General features: G+C 38.6%; 1 protein-coding gene across 4 annotated transcripts in view; it reads right to left on the reverse strand.

The window, feature by feature from the left end:
• SYNE1 (spectrin repeat containing nuclear envelope protein 1) overlaps positions 1 to 23,577 on the reverse strand; it is a 417,051-nt gene that overhangs the window by 17,101 nt on the left and 376,373 nt on the right. For 3 of the 4 annotated variants that reach the window (XM_033094253.1, XM_033094240.1, XM_033094230.1), the window contains 10 exons: positions 23,381 to 23,543; positions 13,369 to 13,556; positions 12,348 to 12,498; positions 9,429 to 9,611; positions 9,018 to 9,155; positions 7,344 to 7,535; positions 6,007 to 6,340; positions 4,252 to 4,320; positions 2,389 to 2,531; positions 490 to 616 (listed from right to left, as the gene is read on the reverse strand). In XM_033094253.1, coding sequence (XP_032950144.1) covers positions 490 to 616; positions 2,389 to 2,531; positions 4,252 to 4,320; positions 6,007 to 6,340; positions 7,344 to 7,535; positions 9,018 to 9,155; positions 9,429 to 9,611; positions 12,348 to 12,498; positions 13,369 to 13,556; positions 23,381 to 23,543 — 1,688 coding nt within the window. The remainder of the gene's footprint in view (positions 1 to 489; positions 617 to 2,388; positions 2,532 to 4,251; positions 4,321 to 6,006; positions 6,341 to 7,343; positions 7,536 to 9,017; positions 9,156 to 9,428; positions 9,612 to 12,347; positions 12,499 to 13,368; positions 13,557 to 23,380; positions 23,544 to 23,577) is intronic. The other variant, XM_033094248.1, reaches the window with a different exon arrangement.

Here is a 23,577-nt window from a genome sequence, read left to right on the forward strand (position 1 = left end):
CCACACACTGTTTAGGAAATGCTTGAAACATGCATCAGTGGTTAAATAGCAACGGAGAGAAAAGTAATTCCACTGGGCATTTATATTGTTGTCAGCTGTAAATAACGTCATGGCTGTGTTTTTCCTATTTGCGTTCTGAAGGATAAAGAGAATGAAAAAAAAAGCTACATAGGGTTTACCACTATAAAGAGCTTTATGAAGACGAGGCAGCAGTGTGCATGACGATAATATTCAACTCTTGGTTTCTTCTAGAACTCCGAGAGCATACATATAGTGTATACTGGAGACAGTGCATTAAAATAAATGCTACATGGGGAAAGAAACATAATGCTTTTCACTTCTCTCTTCTGTCACAGGACGTCATAGAGAGAAGTTTTCATGACACTACAGTGTACAATGAGGTAAGCGACACAAGTGAAACTTGGGGGCAGCAACATGTTTCAGAATCTTCCCTTTCACTGTGTCTCAAATTGAGCAGGACTCACTTACCAGCTGTCTGGGTTTCAGTGCTATTCAGGTTAACAAAGCCAGGAAAATTCTCTTCTTCCTCCCTCAGCTTGTGTTCCAGCCTCTTCACGGAGTCTATACTGCCACTGCATTCAGCCAGCAGTTTCATCTGTTTAGACACAGAAAACAAAATTCTCACATTCTCACGCATGCAAGTACTTCTGGGGAAAATGTCTTTGTGGTTCCTCAAACAGGATAGTGGCTGTGTTTTACTTCTTTGTGCCACTCTGCCAAAACAAGGTCAAGCTTTTTACATAAATTTCTAACCACTAGGCTGTACATCTGAAATTAATATAAAATAATACTGAATGCCAATAAAATAAAATAAAATGCGAAAAATAAACATAATACATTTAGCATTATACAAAATTTAAAAAAATAAGAGTGATAAAAAGGTCAAGTTCAAAAACATGCCTCTCAAATACTGTGTGACACCTTCATACATACATAAAGCAATGCCTTGAGGATATACTTCGCGTATGTGGTTTTGCATGAGAAGTCCTCAAAATTTCTTTTACATTTACGAGTCAAGACAGACTAAACCCATTTGGGATTTAAAACTCAGAGCCCTCAGCTGGCATTACAACATACAATTTTTTGGCAAGTTGCTCCCTCTTTCTTAAACTGAAATGTGGGAACAACCATATTACCACAAATCTCAATGGAACATTTTTTTGCATTAAATAATTAAAGTACTTAAACGCATAAAGGAATAAATAGTAAAGCCAGCTGTTTCATGAGAAAACTTAAGCGTTGTTGAATAGGCATTAAGGGAATACATTCTCACATCGAAGGAAACGCTTCCAACTCCATGTTTTATATCACGCACACTATTAAAAGAACAAATCATTTCAGCACCCCTGCTATACTGCCCATAAAGTTATCGGTCAAAGCTTTGAACAAATCACAATGCTATTAAGTGACTGATTACTTTTGATTGAGGTTGAGTATAATCTCACTGATGTCAGCATGGTCATCAGGAAACGCTATAATATTTTGAGAAAAAGACGTTTTGCTATAATAGAAGTCAGTAGAACAGGACAAGTTGGACAGGAAATAAACTCACACTTGATCTCTCTTCTAGAATCATGGGGTTATGGACATTGGCATATATAACCAGTAGGTTTCTTTTCTCTGGTTTCAGAAAGCAGTAGGTGTGAGTTGTCGTTAGACTTAAAGTAAGTAATTGTTTTTTCCTTTTACTAGGCAGTCTTTTGTATGTGAAAAGAAGATACGAGGCAAGGAAGAGATTTATTTTCAAATTCTCTTGCTTAAGTATGTGTAGGAAAATAGGTAGTTCTCTGGGGAAAATTATGTGGTCGGTAACTTGAGCAGAGCAACTAAAGTCATTATATACGTCACGAAGAGCTTTAAAAAAAGAAGTGGTAATATACACAATCTCTCGCCATCTTTTCCAAACATCCCTCTTGCTGGAATTATTTTTTCCAGAAGAAGCATGATAAAAATATTCCCAAGGCCATTCAGTGAATCAATAAACCCAGGAAAAGAACTAAAAAGATTCCGTGTTAGTAATCTAGTAGCTAAAATCTGCTGCCCCGAGGACAACTGTGGTCTCAAAATTCTTAGCTGAATTTGGGGAAAATGCCTAATCATTTGCAGGAGCTGAAGCATTTTGTTGCTTTCAATTAAACTGATCTCACTAAGTTCTCTGTTTAAAGGAACAGGCTGGTTATTACAGTAGGTTATTGGGCCCGAGCACAGTGCACTTTGACTCAAAAGGTAACGTGCTAACAGGGCTTTCTTTTGCACATGCACACTCGTGAGTTCAAGCATGGTGTTTGGAGAGCCCCAGACATGCTCTTCCTTATCACACACTGATTTCCAGGTACTTGTCCGGATTCCGGAGGTCAGGATACTTACGTAGCCTCTGTAGCTGGAGTCTAGCTCCGGCCCTGTGGGAGTTTTGCTGCGGATGATATTTTCAGTTTGCTGCATCTGAAAGCGGCTGTCATCTAGGGCTTTGTCCAGTTGTCGGATCTGTGACTCTAAGGCGCTGGGGTCCCCTGCATTGTCAACCATAAGAATTTTTACAAGTTTTGCAAGCTTGACATGCATGGAAGTTTAAGAAATTATTTCAGTAAAGCTGTATAGAAATGGCATGTGTGTGGGTAATTATAAAGCAAGTTTAGTATTAACGTGCTTGTGGGTTAGAAGTTTAAATGAACAGACCAATGAATGTATTTGACTAAGAGTCCTAGCCGACTGGATATTGCAGTAGGTAGCAACAGCCTGTACGTCGGCTCCCTCTTGCAGCTGATCCCCTGAAAATCTGTGTGTTGTCAACTGTGGAAGGCCTTCCTAAAAACCCAAGGTGCTGCCTTCTGCTCCCCAACAACTGGGAGGCAGTTACGTCTCAGGCTCTCTCCGCAGTCACTTATGAAGTAGAAAAAGACATGCCCTCTGATTTTTTCTTTTTGTACCTTAGAAGACAGTGCCACTGAGGTGCCAGGTGGCTGCGGCTTTCACATAAGGCATGACTTCAAGTTAAACAAGAAAAGACTAGTTCAGGATACATATGTGTGGAAACACCAAACTAGCAATGACTCACTTTTGTTTAAAATCTGAAACACAACCAGGAGAAAGCTAAGATGTTAGCATTTACGTCTGTGCATGCTTTTACTTATAGCCTAGAACTGCGGGCTCATTCTTCTTTCAGAGAAGTAACAACGTTTAGCAAAATGTGTGTGTGTGTGTGTGTGTGTGTGTGTGTGTGTGTGTTGTAGTCTTTGAACTGCTAAGCACATTTATCATCAGAACGAAGCTAGCACAGGGTGAAAGCAGAACAAATATTAGTAAGCTTTATGAATTTTTTTTTGAAGACAGGTCTTCTAAATACAGCTGGAAGAGTTCTCTCACTGGGAATTACTCAGGCAGTCATTATTTCATTGATGCTACAGTGCTTCCTGTTTGTTTGTTTTCCTTCAAAACTTAAGTGTTAACTAATAATCCTGCAATTCAATATCATTCCACTGTGTTCAAACCCTGATCTCTCCACCCATCTCTAAGTTACTGACACTGAACTACATACAATTTGTCTAGTGCAACGTTAAGCAAAACTGTTGTCATTTCTCTTTCTTCAATTCTTGTTTTAGAAATTGTTCTGTGCCTAAAGGAAAATCTACGTCTTAAGATACTGTGGAATACATTTTTCATTTTAAATTATTTTATAGGGTAAGACTTATCAAATAAATTTATAAGTATTTTTAGAGCTGCACATCTGGTCTCATTCCTTGTCTAACATGTGACCCCTGAGATCAGGAGGGTGAGGGGCGGGCCCTAGGTCATACAAGCAGGCTGGTGGATTTGGACAGGAGCTCCGAGACCTGACTCTCTAGCCAGGGAGCGGTCAGTGACATCAAAGTCATGAAGTCAGAGCTGCTACAATCAAGTAGGGCGCTAGGGCACCAATACTGATTACCAGGGTTCCCATCTCCTATTTTCTGCTGTTAATGGACATCAGTCTATTCTTAGTGAGACTGATTACCATTTAACACACTGAGAAGTTATTCCATGGCACTTGATCATTGCAATCTTATTCTTGGTGTTGATCAACCAAATGTGTTTTTTGTTTGTTTGTTTGTTTTTTCCCCTAGTACAGCAGCGAGAGGAAGGTTCTGCCTTAACATGCTTGTGCCACAGAGCTGTGAGAGGCACAGGAGATGTGCTAAGAGAAGAGCTTGTTACAGGTGAGGAGAGAGGTTCGCTCCAGCTTTTGGTGCCTACCAGAGGTATTTCTGATGGCACTTTCTGTGAGTTTTACATAGGCCTCAGGACTTTCAGGGATCATTACATCTGCAAAAAGAGCACAGTCTAAGTTGACGGATAAGTTGACATTGATTCCCTTGTGGCAGGAAAACAACTTTCCTAGGTAAAAAACAGGAAGTTAGTCATTGTAGACAGATGGCTCAGAGCACACAGAGCACGTGCTCACCACAGGTTTCCTCAAGTGGATCCTAATAAGGGCTCACACTGGCTGAAAGTATTTTATGAGCCAGGAGCTGTTTTCAACGCTCATTTACCTTCACAGCAACCCTACGGGGAGCACGGTGGTATTATTCCCATTTCATTGACAAAAAAGCTGAGGTCCAGAGGAATTAAGTTACTTATCGAAGTTTCAACCGCTAGCAAGTGACAAAGTGGGGATCTAGACAGTCAGACTCTAGAGCAGCACTGGAGCAGGCCGACAGAAATAATGGGAGCCACATACGTAATTTTAAAGGTTCTGAGAGCCACATCGAAAAATAAGAAACAGATGAAAATAATTTTCATACTTTATTTTACCAAACAAATATATCCAAATTATAACATGTAATCCACTTAAATATTATTGATATTTTACATTCTTTCTTGTGCAACTCTTTGAAATTCATGTATGACCATGTAAGTAAGTTTGACACAGCAAATCTCATTTCACAGTCACACATCGCCGCTCAACAGACACACTGTGGCGAGTGGCTACACACTGCACAGTGCTGCTCTAGGTGCCAAATGCCTGACTGTTAGACTGTACTGTAAAGACGAAATAGTAATGACAGCAGTCATATCTGTCACCAAGATGTCCAAGCCGGAAAACTGCCTCAATCCCAGTTCCATCAATCATCACTTACAAAGGACACTGATGATTTCTCACATCGCTTCTATTCTCTGTGTTTCCTATGCTGCTTCTTTAGTTCAGGCCACCATCCTTCCTCTATCCTGGATCATGAATGTTTCCGTCTGGACTCTTTTCCTCCCAGTGTGCTCCCCTCTACATTGTATCCAGACAGGTCCTTTGACAAAATCCCTCTGATCACATCACCTCCCTTCTTAGAGCCCTGCTGTGGTTCCCCATTACCTTCAGGAAAAGAGCCAAACTCTTTTCCATGTAAACAGGCTGCTTTATGACCAGGTCCTGATTTGCCTTTCTACAGTCTCTTCTCATCCCATTCCATGTTTCCCAATCTACAGCCTTGTCATTCTGGACAAACGTCAGGTGATCCAAAGCACTGTGGCTAATCATAAAGCTGGGATGGGGGCTCTCTCCTTTCCTCCTCTGAATGTGATTGACTCTTACTCATTCTTCCGGTCTCGACTCAAGGGTCCCTGCCCTAAACCCTTTCCTCAAAGCTCCAGGTCAGTTGTCCCTTGGTGGTGCTTTTGGATCACCATGTGCCCAAATAGTGCCAAACATTTCTTGCTCATTGTCTGTGTTCCACACTAGAGTGTAGGCTCTTTGAGAAGAAAAGGAACTGTGAGTCCCCAGTACTTAGCCAAGCGTTTATCACATAGTGAGAACGTAAGTATATATGGGATAAATCAGTGGCCATGCCAAATTTGGTATTTGATAATCACATGAATATCCAATTGTTCCCTTCTGTACAATTTCCCCTAATGAGAGAAGAAAGAAAAAATATTCTGCTGAGCTTACTTGTTTCCAGTACAATATCCAATCCCTTTTATTTTCTTTCAAGCTGGCATATAGATAGAGCTCTTTCTTACCTGATAAGCCAACAGCTCCCCTGAGGTAGAAATCTTTGTCTTCCTGACCCTCTTCATCCTCAGAGGGCAGAGTTCTGGACACAGCGGACTCCAGGTCACGGCTGAGGTCATAGTCATGGTCCCACTCCAGCGGGATGGAATCCACACTGGCAGGAGTGTCTCGTCCTGACCGCTCGCTCCGGAGGGGCTGGGCGAGTGAAAGGGAGGGGTTGGAGGAAGGCTGAGGGGAGAGCACACTGTCCGCAGAGGTGTCATGCCAGTGGAGGTCCGAGAGAGGTGCACAGTCCTCCAGCTCCAGCTCTCGGTCAGAGAGGTCATGCTCATCATCTGGGAGCTAGAAATGCGGTCAAGGCAATTGTTACTGCAGCAAGCAGACGGTCCCCTTACCACTTCTGGTTCTGCCTCTCACCAAATTTTGGCATCGAACCTTATCTGGCTCACATTCCTACCTCAGTGGGGATACTTTTCAACTTCCTATCATCAAATGAATAAAATTTTCTGTTCACTTTTTAAAATGTCTCATAAGTTAACCTACAAAAGCCTCAGTTTTAGCATTGGTAAAATGGAAGTGATATTAAAACCTACTTCAAAGAACTGGTATAAGATTGGATAAGATAATATAAAGGCAACCTAATCCCACGCCTACAGCACAACATGTACACAATGGCATGTATCAGAAACAAGGAAATCACTAATAAAACCTTACTTAGCTGGACTTTTAAAACTTATAACCCAGATACAAAATATGTTTTATCACAGAAGATTCCAAATATTCTAATAATAATATCCCCACAATGAGATGTGATTACGGTAGCAACTCGGGAAATGGAAGAGAAAAAAAAGTTCAACTAAACAACCTTATCAATGGAGCAACTATTTACATTGCTCACTTTCATCTCCTTGTTTCTTCTAGAAGCTTCTTTACCTCCTATAATGTGCCAAATACTCTTCTGATTTCTCTCTCTCCATATATCTATATCTATATCTATATCTGCATCTCTATCTATCTATCTATCTGTCTATACCTTCAAATTGTCCAGATACTTAATAATTATAAGATACATATTGAGCTCCAAATGAGCTCGTTTCATGCCCCAAGTAATTGTTTCTATAATAGTTACTGCTATCGAACCAGCTTTACAGTTGAGGAAACCAAAGCAAGAGACGTGAAGTAACTTAGGCCCGAAGTTACATAGCCAACACGTGTCAGAACTGGGACTGGAACCCAGGCATTCTGGCTCTAGAGTCTGGGCTCTTACCCACCTTACAAGGCTACCTAACCCCACATAATTAATTCTCTTTAGATTCAATGACAAGGAAGACTGAAGGTCACATACTGGCAGGCGGATCAGTTTCTTGTGGTATCGTTCCACACGCCCGAAGACCTCCTGGCAGTAGCGCCGGAGCTCATCTAGCTCTTCCTCAATGATGGCTGCATCCAAAGGCTCACTCTTTTCTATCAGCTGCTCTCCTTGGGCGATTATCTGCTCGATCTTATTGTGGTTCAAGGAAATTTCCTGCTGGAAGGCCTAGGGAAGCACAAGTCTCATGTCATTTTTAGTGCTCACATTGACATGGAATAATTATAAGATACCTATTTAGGAAAACTACATGGGGGGTGTTGAATTTGCCGTTTACAATAACAGGCCAAGAGTTTATTGCTTTATAAAGTAAAACACGAAATTTTCAATCAGGAGTCGGAAATGGAAGTGTTAGAATTCCATGACCAGAAAGGAGACTTTGGCTAATAAAATTTACTACCATGGACAGTGTGGGTAGAAAAATCACAGGAAAAGACATTCAAATCCTCATAAAGTTGATTGCACTAGTTACTCCTGATGAAATTGTAATTATTACAGTGCCACTGAAATAAATTTAACACTTTAAAGAACATATTGAATATTTTTAGATTTCTTGATCATACCAAGCAAATGATAAGGTCATAAATTCTTCTCAGATAATTATTTTATTGTTTTGGAACATAAGCAGGAAAGTTGAATATAATTTGAAAAATAAGGAATTCTGGAGGATCATTTAGACTAGTTTTATAAGCTATTGGAGACAAGTTTCAGGGGATACATTTTAATTCAGCACAAGAAGAAACTCTGGAATAATTGAAATTGTCCAATAATGAAAAGACTGCAAGGGGAGAAGAGAGGGAGGTAATAAGTTTATAACCCTGCCAGAGTCTAAAAAGAAAAGATTCAACTACCACTTAGTAGAAATTTCCTGCCAAAGGTTTTAAATATTGCTCGGCCTATGAAATGTCTTGGGAAAGTCAGAGTTCAGGGTATGGTATGAAGAGAGGGTTTGGGCAGAATACCAGTTTAAGTATATTATGATTTTTTCATCCTGAGAACCTAAGATTGAGGGTAATTTTCTTGTTTGATTATAAATACCTCAGGTTTTTTTAAGTCATGATTTTTCTTTTTAAGTCAATCAACCCATCTTGAGAAGAAAATTTCATAAGCTGCCTTGCAAATTATTCAAGTTGTTAAACATGCTTCTAGTTCGAGAATCCTTTTATCTAATGTACTTTATCTCCCTCCTGTTTAAATGACCAATCGGCCCCTGTGGTTGCATCATATATTGAAACATACAAAATATATTTAATTAATTTTAGGCATCTAAGAATATACAATGAAATCCCAATATGAGAAAGTCATATTTCTCTGGAACATGGAGGTCAAAAAAACTATTTGAAGGTGCTAGAAAAAAATCAGAAAAAAACAAACAAAACAACAACCAAAAACAACAACCCAAAAAGAAGACCCCTAAATCCCTGGCTATCACTTTAATAATTAAAAACATATATGTTAATGGTAGTTATCTATGGGTAATGCTCCTTATTTCATTTTTAATATTTTTTGAAATTTGTTTCAATCGAGAAGAACTAACGTTTTTTAAAAAAGAGGAGTTCTTTTACTATGTTCTTGACAAAAAGACCTACAAATCCCTTCCTTTTCAGACTTTCTTCACACTGATAATGTGAAGAATCACTAATTTGTTACCTTGAGTTGCTTTATTTTAGCTTGAACATCACACTCGGAAAAATGCTCAATGTTAGTGAGCTGCAAATCCATCTCTGTCAGCCACACCAGAATGCTGTCCCGTGCTGTCTCAAACTCCTCACGCTGGCCAATGAAATGCTAGACATGAAAAGAAAATAACAAAAATGAAAAAAAACACAATCCCACAAACACTTACTGAGGTGGCACCGCCAATCCCTAAATTCTTCTGGAAAGTCATTTTCTCAATGAGCAATGACAACCCTGTAACCCGTTACCACATAAATTAACCCTGGCTACCCCTCTTGCCATCCCAATCTTAGAAAATCACTGAGATTAGTTCTTAACATTGTGTTCAAATGGCCCCATCCTGTCCCCTGGGCCTTTAAGCATCGGAGGAGGCATAAGAAAGACCTTGAGCCTGCGCAAGATGGAGGTGACGCGCTTTTGCAGGTTGTCCCATCTCTGGTTGCCTTCGTGCACCATCTGCTTTAGGCTACAGGCAGAGTCGGTGCGGTTCTCTCTGGCCAGGCGGCGGTACTGCTTGTTGATCAATTCCAGCTGGGTCAGGCTTTCGTGCACCTGTCGCTGGAAAGCCTAGGACCATAGAGAAGCATATAGGTGAGGGGGTGAAGGGCTCTCCACAGGGGGCCTGGGCTTCACACTGGAGTGTCAGGGAGAATGTGAACCACACTTTCACAGACAGGGAAAGTACAACTTCTAATGAGTCCTGACTTCCCCTTGTTAAAGCAAAACAAAGTGATCCGTGCGGCTTAAGGAAAGGGAGCGGATCAAACAAAAATATAAAGGAAGATGGCCAATACTAACAAAAATATATGTATATATACAAATACATATATATAACACATACATATATTAATAAAATATATATTTATACACATGGAATTTACACACATATATGTTTAACATAACTTTTAAGACACTAACAGCCAGAAAAACATTTTTCACATAAAGCAAACTGATTACAAAAATATTTACATGTGCTGAAATGTGAGTTTGAAATGTTCAAAATTTCCGGTGTCAATACTGAGAAAAGATATCTAAAATACAACTGTCTCTATTTGTAAAATATGTAATGTTCTAAAAAATCCAGAAACTGCTTCAATTCTCGTATCCATTAAAAAAATTAAAAGTATCTTTTGCAGAAAGTCCTTTACATGTAAGCTATTAGGAACTTCCTTCCAAGAAAAGCCATTTAGTAAAATATAAGTAAGCTAACTGAGAAAAAAGTTTGGAACGTGCTTTTTTTTTTTTTTGTGGCACTCCCATGAGTTACTCAGTTTTTATAAAACATGTTAGAGCTGATAGAGGACCTTACACGGCAGTGACTATTTACTTTTGAGGTTACCCAATGCACAGTTTAGAGTTTCGAAAGGTAAAATACTTTCCTCTTCCTCTCTGCAATATAGGATAGACCTAGCACAAGAATCGTTTGGCCAAAATAAAATGAAGCGTTTTTTTTCCAGACTTGTGTGTCTGACTTATGACTGATTTTCATTTTGTCCTTAGACGGAAAATTGTATCATTAGTTGAACTGTGCTCGTCCAAATCCCAAAGTTCCGCTTCCTTTGGCTGATCACACTGTTCAGATGCTGCCGCGGCTCTGCCGGAAACGTTCTTCCTCCTGAGAGTTGCTTTACGAGCCTCCATCCTAGTAAATTCAATCTTCTGTTCTATAAAACTTTGAATTATTTCCCCCCAAAAGGAAGTGGTAGGGAAAGTTGGGCTTGTGCTGTTACTGGAAGTAACTGACTACGTTTTCCCACTGGAGTGATGGCAGACACCACAGGTGGTGGCACAATATTCTGTCCCAATATTCAAGCAGTGGAACAGGCAAAGGCTTCCCTCAAACCAAATTTTGTTTTTGTGATTTATTTCTGTCTCGTAAGAAAATTCACTACAAGACGTATGATAAAATCACTCATTATAGGACCTTACTATAGGGCTAAACTTTGCCATAAAATCTCCATCTAAAATAGCATCAAAAAGGATCTTACATAATGCTTTGTACCATAAGCCAATTATAGAAGGTTTTAACCTTTCAGAAGCTGAGGATACTAAGATACAATGCATGAACATTTCGCTGGCATTGGTTCATACTGGGGAGACCTGCTCTCTGCTGCAGAGTGTATTATGGCTTTAAAACTAGAAGTTTCTTAAGGAAAAGACTTTTAGATAGGAAACATTTCTTTTCTTCCTGGAAGTTAGTGGTATAGTTACACATAAATCCGTATTCAGATGTCAGAATAACTCTTACTTATTTCACATAGTTTTTAAACATTTTTATAGATTCATATAGCGGCCCATTTATGACTCGCAGATTTCAAACCCCACAAGAACAGAAACCAAACTTCATATTTACAGGATTCAATAAGTGTCTGGTTAACTGATGTTGCAAGGTAAAAAATGAAGCTGGATTTGGTTGGATTTTTAGTCTGATTGTTAAACATCTCAGGGAGCTTGGGGCAAAATTAGTAACCAAGAATGATTTTTGTAAGGCACATGCATCAGAATTGTTTGCTGTCAATATGTCTGAGTACACACGTCTTCCTATTAGTGGGAAATGATGGGTAAACGAACTTCAAATTAAAAAATAGGCAACTTTAGGCTATGCCTGGTCCTCTGTGAAAATGAGAGGCAGCTGAGAAGTCGAATTTTATCCTACCACAGTGATAGGCCAGACTCGAGATGGCATAAACAGGCAAGGAACTGGAATCAGTTATTGAATGATTCCTGTTCTTAGGAGTACGATTATACTGCTGCTATTATTGTCTCTATGAAATTGAAAAGACTTCATCACTCAAGAACGGCACGGCTCTTCATTTATAATTAGAAATGGCTTATGATTAAAATGTTTTATTCAATTCTGGAACCAGCTCTGTTTTATCGATGATTTAAAAAATATACCTATCGATGCTCCAAGTAGGTAAAAATCAATCAAGAAAATATATTTGGAAGACAGATTTTGATAGTATGGAAAATCATCATCTTTTAATCTTAGATGGTTGATTGTGAAGAAATGTGAAATAAAAAGAATGCCAAGATCTTTTCTGGGGAATCACGGGTCTTTTTTTCTAATAGAATTTCTCTTCATTATTTTGTACTGTATCTGTAATTCTTGATAAAAACCTCTTTTCTTCACTTCTTTGCCTACTTATTGAGGTAATAATAAAGATGACCACAAAGCCATCTCCCAGCTACTTGAACAAAAACATGTGTGGGTGAACAGTTAGTTTATATCTTGGGTCACCAACTACTAGATGGCTATTCTCATAGCAAAATAAGGATTAAATATTTGGAATTATAAATCACCTCAAATTTCTTTAGTTCTTCCTTGGCAACTGTATAGAGCACCCCGGAAGAGCTGGGGAAGGCAGCTGTCCTTTCTGAAATCTTGAGCCAATCTTCAAATCGGGAGTAGTCATCCAGAAACTTCTGCCACAATCGCCACGTCTCTTCAATTCTGAGACAGAAAATGAAAGAACAGAGTCTGATCGTTTGAGACCTTTTATGCTCCAGAACCCTGTGTGATGCCTGCAACAGGATTACAAGTGCCCAACCAAGCAACTGTTGTGCCAAACAATACTGGTGCCTTGAGCCAAGTTTGGCAAGCGTGAAAAAGAGACAACTGTTTGAGCTAAAATGAAACAGCTGTGTTTTTTTTTTTTCCCATATCCTGCAGCTCTGGATTTGGAATTAGTAAAATTGAGCATTATAAGCACTAATGTGAACTGTTCTGCATAGGTGGAAAGCTTAGAAGTGCAACATCATGTTTGCAGTGCACACTCATGTCAAGGTTTTGCTGAAATAAAACAAGATTTGAAAATCCATTTTATTCCAACATCAAACTCACCCTCATCAAAATCAACAAATGACAGCAAGACAAATATTACCTTTTCAAGAGCTCCCCGGAGAAGCACAAAGATTATGTGCCTTAAATCATTATGATAATTTTCTAATACATCACTATTTTTGACAGCTTTGAATTTCAAAGGGCTTACAGATGAGCCCTTTGATTTATTATTTCATTTTTAATAGAAGTATGTTACTTTTCAACCATCAATTCTATAACATTACACTTGTTCAGCAAAGGCATATTTTTCTAAATTATATTGAAACTGTTAGGTCAGGCTTAGCTTGCCTTGCTATATTGATGTATTATCTTTATACCTACTTATTTTCCCAACTAAATGTAGATGACAACAAGTTTGGGAAACTAAGGCTATTTTTTGACATTGCGAACAAAAGGAAATTGTGAACCATGGATACTTTGGGTATTTTTTTTTCTTTTTGGTCCTTCTTCTTTCCCAACTGTTTGAACATTCGAGCTTACTTGAGCCTTCTTTCCATGGACATAGCACAGATATTCCTCCATCGCCGGTCCAAGTTTCGTGTAGCCTGCTGGATGGAATCACACTCGGCGTCTGTGGCACACGCGTCACAATCATGCAGTAGGACCTCACACAAGTTGAGGACGGAGGCCACGCCAGTGCTGTGTTTCTCTATGTCTCTCTGAAGCTCCTACGGGGAACGAGACATGCTTTATTCAAATACTTGTATACAGAAGGGAGAAACTGCACCAGTCTTTGTAGACCGACAAAGGAGTAGGCAAAAACCTCAACAAATATTTCATTTCCTTCCATGCATGAGGTTTCATCAACTTCATTTATGAAATATGGCAAACTCGAAAGCATGAGCAAATGAATCGAGAAATATTTCAGCTATGTGAGCAATGCCAAAATATAAACTGAACAAGTGAAATAGGTGAATTAACTATATTAAGAATAAAATTAGTGATGGGAAAATAAATTTTGCCCCAGACTCTACTTCACAGTATATCATTTCCATTCCAATCCATCCATCCATCCATCCATCCATCCATCCATCCATCCATCCATCCATCCATCCATCAATCGATCAGTCAATCAATCAAAGGAAGACATGTGCTCCTCTTGAAAGCTGGCACTGAAGAACTGGGATTTGATCTCCAGAGATCTGAAAACTGTTTTAAATAGTTCATTCCACCATTGTTAAAAGATAGGATGGTTTAAGGGACTTAGGTTCTCTGTTATGTATGATGGCATAGTTGTCAGCAGCTTCCTCAGTGAGCAATTTTAAATGTAGGACAGAAACAGAAAGATGATGATGATAAACAAGGCATTGAATTTCTCCAGAATTCTATTAACTGCACAGGATATAAGTGCAAAATGTACATTATTTTTTCTATTGCATTTTAACTCAATTTACTCCAAGTATCTGATTATTAGAAGTAAAGCCTACCAGTATCTTTTTTTTTTTGCTTTCCCTATTTACCAAGGTCCTTAACATAGTTTCCTTTACTTTGATAAACTTCTTCAATTGAAGTTTGAATTATTCAATTGAATTATTGAACAAGAAAATCTTGTTCTAATAATTCCTCAACCTATTCAGAGAGCTGGGATTTATATTCTTGTAAGTACGCATATATTCTTCCTCCTATTTTTCCCCTTGATATTATGTTCCAGTGCCATCTATACAAATGTTAGCTTATTGTTGAGTGTAATAACAGTGCTTTTGATTAATTTTTGGAGATTTCATAAACTAGACACAAAAAGATAAATTCTATCAAAATATTTTTATTTCACTAAACAGTCCTTTAAAATCTCTTGCATAACCTCTTTCAGGTATGTGAAAGTTATGAACATTTCTGGTCTAAAAAATATAAAATAAAATATTATAGAAACTGAACTCAATATTTGCTAAAAGATAAAGACGAACACTTCTGTGACTGAGATAACCAGGTAAATTTTAAGTCTTAAAGTGAATCTTGTATAAGAATATACGTTTGGAAGAAGTGTTTGGTATATGAACATAATCCATGCATTTAAAAAGGTTATAGTGGGTGGTGAACACACAATGTGAGATATAAATAATGTATTACAGAATTGGACACCTGAAATCTATGTAACTTTACTAACAATTGTCGCCCCAATACACTTTAATTTAAAGAAAAAATAAAAAAATTAAAATAAAAAAATTTTTTTAAATGTTTATAGTGTTTTAATTTAATTTTCCCCAAGTACTCAAAAGTTTTTTCCCAGCTTTACTGACATATAATTGACATATAACACTGTTAGTTTAAGGTGTACAATGTGATAATTTGACACATGCATATATTGTGAAATGATAACCACAGTTTAGTAAACATGTATCACCTCATAATTACAATTTGTGTGTGTGTGTGTGTGTGTGTGTGTGTGTCTGTTGAGAACTTTTAAGATTTACTCCCTTAGCAACTTTCAAATATATGACACAGTATTGTTAACTATAGTCACCACGCTATATATTACATCCCTAGAACTTATTCATCTTATAACTGGAAGTTAATGCCCTTTGAGCACTTTCATCAAGCGCCCAGTCCACCCCCACCCCCACCTCCACCTCTGGCAACTTCTAATCTATTCTTTGTTCTATGAGGTTTTTGGTTTTTGTTTTTCTTTTTTTAGATTCCACATCTAAGTGAGACCATATAGTATTTCATTTTCTCTGTCTGACATTTCTCTTAGCATAATGACCTTAAGGTTTATCCATATTGTCAGAAGTGGCAGTATTTCCTTCTTTTTTATGGCTGAAAAATATTCCATTGTCTGTCTGTCTATCTATCTATCTATCTATCTATCTATCTATCTATCTATCTATCTATCTATCTACCGCATTTTCTTTCATTTGTCTATGTATCTATGTATCTATTTATCGCATTTTCTTTCATTTATCCATTAATCGATACTTAGACTGTTTCCTATTGTAAATAAGGCTGAAATGAACATGGGGGTGGAGATACCTCTTGAAGATTGTGATTTCATTTCCTTAGGATATATACTCAGAAGTGGACTTGCTGGATTATATAATAGGTCTTTGCTTAATTTTTTTGAGGAACCTCCAGAATGTCTTCCATAGTGGATGCATCAATTTACATTCCCACCAACAGTGCACAAGGGTTCCCTTTTCTTCACATTCTTGCCAGTACTTTTTATATCTTTTCCTTTTGATAGTAGCCATTCTCACAAGTGATATCTCATTGTAGTTTTGACTTGCATTTCCACAATTAGTGATATTGAGCATGTTTTCACATACCTGTTGACAATTTGAATATCTTCTTTGGAAAAATGTCTGTTCAGGTCCTTTGCCCATTTTTAATTGGATGATGATGATGATGATGATGATGACGATTATATTATTGAGTTGTATGACTTCCTTCTTTATTTTCTATATTAACCTCGATATGTGGTTTGCAAATATTTTCTTCCATTCTGTATGTTGCCTTTTCATTTGGTTGAGCATTATTTTTGTTGTACAGAAGTTTTTAGTAGCTTTTTTTAGTTTTAGTCCCACTTTTTAATTTATTTACTTTATTTTTTTAATTTACTTTTTAATTTATTTTTGTGGTTGGGCTTTTGGTTTCGTATCTGAAAAAATCATTGATGAGACCAATGTCAAGGAGCTTTTCCCTGTATTTTCTTCTAGGAGTTTTATGGTTTCAGGTCTTACATTTAAGTCTTTAATCCATTTCAAGTTAATTTTTGTGCATGGTGTAAGATAGGGGTCCAGTTTCATCCTTTTCCACTTGAATATCCAGTTTTCCAAACATCATTTTTGAAGATATTCTCCTTTCCCCACTGACTGTTCTTGGCTCCTTTGTCGAATATTAGTTGACTTATATGCATGGATTTATTTCTGGGCTTTTGATTCTGTTCCATTGGTGTACCTGTCTGGCTTTATGCCAGTATCATACTGTTTTGATTACTATAGCTTTGGAGTATACTTTAATATCAGGCTTTATTTTTCTTTCTCAGGATTGCTGTGACTATTTGGGGTCTTTTGTGGTTCCATAATGAATTTTAGTATTATTTGTTCTATTTCTGTAAAAAGTGCTATTGGAATCTTGATAGGGGTTGCACTAAATCTCTGGATGTCTTTGGTTACATGCACATTTTAACAATATTAATTCTTCCAATCCATGAACACAAGATTTCTTTCCATTTATTTGTGTCTTCTGCAATGTCTTTTCCTCAGCATCTTAAAGTTTTCACTGTACAGCTCTTTCACTTCCTTGGTTAAATTTATTTCTAAGTATTTTAATATTTTTGATGCTATTGTAAATGGGATTGTTTTCTTTGTTTCTCTTTCAGATAATTCATTGTTAGGGTATGGAAATGCAACTGATTTTTGTACAGTGAATTTGTATCTTAACTTTACTGAATTTGTTTATTAGTTTTCACAGTTTTTTTGGTGGAGACTTTAGGATTTTATACATATAAGCTCATGTCATCTGAAAACAGACACAATTTCACATATTTCTTTCTGATTTAGATGCCATTTATTTCTTTTTCTTACTTGATTGTTCTGGCTAGGACTCCCAGTACCACATTTAATAGGATTGGTGAGAGTGGGTACACTTATCTTGTTTTTAATCTTAGAGAAAAAATTTTCAAACTTTCACCATTGAGTATGATGTTAGCTGTGAACTTATCATATTTGTTCTTTATTATGTTGAGGTATATTCCTTTTATTCCTAAGTTGTTGAGAGTTTTTGTCATTTAAATTTTGTCAAATGCTTTTCTGTATCCATTGATATGATCATATGATTTTTATTTTTCATTCTAGTAATGTGATGTATCCCATTTTCTGACTTGATATATTGAACCATTCTTGTATCCCATGGATGAATCTAACTTGACCATGGTGTGTGATCCTTTTAATGTGATGTTGAATTTGGTTTGCTAGTACTTTGTTGAGGATTTTTGCATGTATATTCATTGGGGATATTAGCTTATATTTTTCTTGTGTTGTCCTTATCTCTCTGTGGTATCAGGGTAATTCTGGTCTGATAAAATGAGTTTGAGAGTGTTTCCTTCTCTTTAATTTTTTTTTTTTTAGGGTAAATTTTACCTGTGAAAACATCTGGTCTTGCATATTTTTGGGGGGGTGTGGAGGAGTGAGAGGTTTTTGATTACTGACTCAACCTCTTTAGTCATTATTAATCTGTTCAGATTTTCTATTTCTTCATAAGTCAGTCTTGGTAGGTTTTATGTTTTTAGGAATTTATCAATTTCTTTTAGGTTGCCCAATTTGTTGGCATATAATTGTTCACTGTAGTCTCTTATGATCCTTTGTATTTCTTGTAATGTCTCCACTTTCCTTTATAATTTTTATTTATTTGGAACCTATCTCTTTATTTTTACGGTTAGTTTAGCTAAAGGTTTGCCAATTTTGTTTACCATTTCAAAGAACCACTCAGTTTTGTTAATCTTTTTTACTGTTCTCCTATTCTCTATTTCATTTATTTCTGTTCTAATTTTTATTATATCCTTCCTTCTGCCAACTTTGGGCTTAGTTTTTCCATCTTTTTTTAGTTTCTTAAGGTGTAAAGTTAAGTTGTTTATTTGAGATCTTTCTTTTTTCTTAATGTAGGCATTTATCGCCATAAACTACTCTTTTACAACTGCTTTTGCTGCATCCCATAAGTTTTGAAGCATTGTAGTTCCTTTTCTGTTTGTCTAAAGATATTTTTTTCATTTCCCTTTCGATTCCTTCTTTGACCCATTGGTTGTTCATAAGTGTGTTGTTTAATTTCCAAGTATTTGTAAAATTTCCAGCTTTCTTCCTGTTATTGATTTCTAGATTCATATCATTGTGGTTAGAAAAGATACTTGATATAATTTCTATTTTCTCGAATTTGTTGAGACTTATTTTGTGGCCTAGCATATAATCTATCCTGGAAAATGTGCCGTGTTGTGAGGTGGGGATGTGGTGTCACTGTTGGGCTCTGCAATCACCTCTGGTTGGGCAAGGTCACAGGCAGTGTTCCTTGGCAGGGCAGTGCCACTGGTTGGTCTCTGGGACTGAGCAGGGCTACAGTTGGTGGGGACTCCGGTTGTGCTCCCAGACCAGATAATACTGCTGGCTGGACTCTGTTCGGGTGGGCCACAGGCAGGCTTTGCAGTTGGACTGGACATCAGGCTGTGCTCTGTGAGCATGCAGGGCTACAGGCTGGGCCCTGGATTTGATGAGGCTATAATCTGGGCTTCACCATCAGGTTGGGCACTGGCTGTGTTCCCCTGTTGGGCAAGGTTTCTGGTCAAGTGGGTCCTCTAGCTGTATCCCATAGTGGGCAGGGCTAGAGACTGTGCTTCATGGTCAATCTGGGTCACTGCCCAGGTTTTCTTGTCAGGTGGACATGAAAATGCTCGATGATTGGGCAGGGTCACTGGCTGGGCTCCATGGCTGGGTGGGCCTGCAGCTTGGGCCCTGAGGCTGCCCAGGGTCACTGTTCAGGCTCCCTGGGGCCAGAGGCTATGTTCAACAGTCGAGAAGACTGCTGGCATGGCTCCCTGCCCAAGAATGGCTACTGAATGGACTCCACGGCTGCCCTGATTCTCTGGCCAGGCTTCCCAGTGGGGCCGGATAGAAGCTATGCTCAGCTGTTGGGCAGGGCTGAGAATTGACTTCCCTGCCCAAGCAGGGTGGCAGGAAGGACTCCGAGGCCTGTATGGCCTGCTGTCTGTTGTCTGCAGACCCAAATCAGGCAGAACTGCCAACTGAGCTCTGAGGCCAACTGGGGCCACTGGCTGGGCTCGCTGATAGGCAGAGAGGCTGGCTGGGATCCCTGCTTGGGTGCAGCTGCAAGCAGGAATGCAGTCTGCCAAGATCCGAGTGCTGGTTGCATAAGCCCCACCCCTCATCTCCACTTCTATCTGATCCCCAGTGGTTGAGCCCCACAGATTCCCCTAGTGATCCCCATCAGGTGAGACCCAAGTCAGCCTCCTGGGAAATGTCCCACAATGCTGGGGGAGTTGGATGACCACCTTGTCCTCTCTTTTCCCATTGGAGAAACCATAGGTCCAAGGAGCCCTCTCTGTGCAATGCTGTAGGCCCAGGCGGCCTCTTGGTGCAATGTTGTACCAGATGGGGGACGGCAATGTGGTCAGCATGCAGCCACTCCTCTTACCCTTCTAATTCTACCCTCCTGGTCTCTGTGGTCCAGGGGAATGCTTTAGTTACACTCCCGGATTCTGGGATTTTCACAATGGTGTGTCTTCTTTATGGATAGTTGCTTGCTGGTCTTCTTGTGAGGGGGACTTAAGTTAAAAACAAACTCTGTTGCCATCTTGGTGACATCACTCCTTCATATACTTTTAATTCTATCTCAGGGCAGAGAGTCATGAGAGGAACCAGTGTGGGACCCAGTGCTGGGGTATGAAAACCAGAACTGTAATTGATGGATGGCTGAAGGTGCAGTGTGGACAACTCTGAGAGTTAAAAAATTCCAGGGACCCAGTCATGCGGGCGAGGGGCACAATTTTGTGAGATTTACCTCCAGAAGCTTGACCAAGTTCTCACAGTAAATATTGGAGAAAAATCCCCTTTTCCTTCTGCTCGAAAGTTTTTGTTAAAATCAATATGTGAAATAAAGCTTGAGAGGTTTTATAATTCTATATAAGTGCCTTGATACGGATAAAGATTTTAGTCTTAGCTTTAACCTCCATTGATAATTGTCTTGAATTGTCGCATAGTGTCTCTGTATTTATTCTTCTTCAGCTATAACACGGAGAAATTTGACAAAATGTTCTCTGAAGCCATGCCAAGTCTATATATAGTTCTGCCTAATTAAGTCTATAATAATTAAGTACATTGGCAAGAGAAACATTCAGAAATTTCACATAGGGAAATGGAAGAAAATGCATTTCTTTTCAATTTAATCTGTCTGTTTAAACATATTTGTCAGAATTTTTCCCCTTTAGAGACAGATTAGTTTTTTAGCTGTTTTTTACAACATGGATCCCAAATGCTACAATTTTACAGAATCATGGTCAAACATTTTCCACAAAAAAAAATGTAGTAAATGTGGTTTGATTAAACTAAAATGTAGCACTTTGTGCTAGGTGCTGTGTTAAACGTTTTTCTTGTTAATTTTCACAATAACACTATGAGCCATGAACTCTGATTCTGTATATAAGGGATTCTTATGCATTCTATACATAGGAATTTGAGGGTTAAAATAGTTCATTACTTTGCCCTGGGTCATGTAGAAAAATGGCGAAGCCAGGATTAAACCCAAGTTTTACTTTTAACCACTGGTATATGGTATACTTTTAAACTTTAATTTAAAATGTAATTAAAAGGCAATGTGAACATATATTAATATATTTAAAAGTCAAAACTACTATGAAGCTTTCAACAAGTAATGCCCATTTCCATTTCTTGGAGCTCTGTTCTCTGGTTTTCACTTCTACACTATTTCTAAGTAACGTGTTTCCGTTGCTATCTCTTGATTTCTAAATTTTAGACATTATTTATGTTACTACTTTTATATTACTACTTTGATCATTTCTTCCTCTCCATTTTCTTTATTCTTTCTGGAGGGACTTCTAAGGAATAACTGAATTGGATTGTGACGCTCCTGCATAAATCTTGGCTGCAGCATAAACCTGGCTGGTGACACCATGGGAGCTGGTGCAGGGTCGTGGGAGTCACACCGTTTTGGACAGAGCTTTTCACTTAATCTCTCTATTTTTAATATAATGGCACCAGCCTCAATGGTGTCCTTTGTTAAACAACCCCCAAGCTCTATTTCATGCACTGGATGGTATTTCTAATTCTGCTAGGACTCCTGGAGAACCAAAAAGTTTTATGTTGCTCTAGGATTCAGTCTTGATCCCTGACCCCAAAATTTTGCAAAAGGAAACTTATTTTGAAAAAAGACACAAAGTCCCTCTGGTCTGCTGGTCTGCCTGCTCCAGAGACTAATCCTCTGGTCTTCTTCTGGAGAAAACAAAGCAGAGTTGTCTGACTAGTTGGGCTTAGAGAGGTGGATCTGCAGTGTAACCACTCCTTATTAAAACTGCAATCTTCCATTTTAAAGCCCTACAGACTTGATATCTCCACTTCCTGAGCCTTCTTGGAATGCTGTGGCGTGAGTCAGCTTTCTCCATCCTCCGTCTGCTAACACCATCACTATTCATGTATCCACTTTCTGTCTTCCAAAATTCTGTTGGATGTCTGTCATCACCATCATCTTGTCTCCTGTTCTCTTTGCTCCTGTTGTGAATTTTGACCTTTTCTTCCCCTTTGGTATTATTTGTATTGGGGTTTTAGTAGTGGGTGGGGCTATAAATGCAAATGATCAATTTGCCATGTTTAAGTAGACACTGTTTTCATTGTCTTACATTCACTAAATTACAATATGGGCTATTAGATTTTACCTCTTCTCAGATGTAGATATCATTACCATGTTCTCCAGGAGAATTTGGGAAACTGGAAGCCAACCAGGACCCCACAATTCAATATCAGAATTCAGATATCAGAGAGTCCATCAGAGTGTTTTAATCTTAGAAAAATTAAAAAATATCCTGCTAACAATTTTTTTTTAAAAAAGAAATGCTAATTTAAATATCAAAATAAACCCAACACCCAAAAAATGTATTTAATACTTATTGTCATTGGTTTAAATGTTTGTAAAAGAAAGTAAGTATAGGAACTTTTTTCATAGGATTGCAGAAACAGGTCTGTTTATATTTTTTGAAACATTTTTTAAGTAAAGCAACTTGGCTATCATGACTTAAATATAATGAAAGTCACCAGAGTGTGGAGAGAATTTTCAAGGACAATTGAAAGGCATGGAGTAGCAGTACCTCTTCAGGGGATTTATGGTGTTTAGTACTGACAACTGGAGTCTGCTATGTTTAGTAAAAATAAGCAAGGGGAGTGGGAGGTGAAAATCCCCTCTGTATGCATTTTGGAGGGCCACCCTCTTTTGCTTTGTTGGGTTGTGTATTGTGTGCCAGTGCAATGTGCTGTCTTTGCTACACACATGAAGGTGAAATTACAGTGTGGGGTCTGCAGGGGATGCAACCCTCCTTGCAAAACAAAATTATTTGAGACTCTAAAATCTCTAAGTATGCACTGCAATCTTTCTCCAAACACTACTAAATGCAGGGGTTGGGGAGGCTCTTTTCTAAGTCTATGGTAGTGGGCTAGTGATCCACAAATAAGGAAACAAAACTGTCAGCCTGTTTTAGATACATCATTGCAGCTCAACCTCGCTTACCAGCTTAAGATGGTTTCTTGGTGGACCAACAATATTCACCCTAAGATGGCCTGTCTTCTTAAGAGTCAACTCTGTGGTGACCGGGAACCCATTTACCCAAAACGTCTGGCCCGCCAAGGCCTCCCTTTGCCACTAAACCTGCCTAGCTTCCTCCTGATTTTCCACCGCAACCCACCGTCTCCCACCCACCCCTCTATCCCGGCCAGCAGGACAGACAGTCAGGAGCCTTCTCTCCTTCTTCAACTGTTCTAAGCGTTACCTGCTGCTCGTTCAGCTTTCTCTGTATTTCTTCTGAGTCACAGGAATCATACACTATTGGCTTGGCCAGCTCTGACTCGATGTGAGCCAGCCACGTCCGCAGGCTGCTCATGTTCTTATCCAGCTGCTGTACAGCGACCAGCGTCTCCTTCAGCTTCTTTATCCTATGGGCAGAGGGGAGACATCAACTTCAGTGAG

The sequence above is a fragment of the Rhinolophus ferrumequinum genome, chromosome 3 (assembly GCF_004115265.2).
Source record: "Rhinolophus ferrumequinum isolate MPI-CBG mRhiFer1 chromosome 3, mRhiFer1_v1.p, whole genome shotgun sequence".
NCBI classification, from domain to species: domain Eukaryota; kingdom Metazoa; phylum Chordata; class Mammalia; order Chiroptera; family Rhinolophidae; genus Rhinolophus; species Rhinolophus ferrumequinum.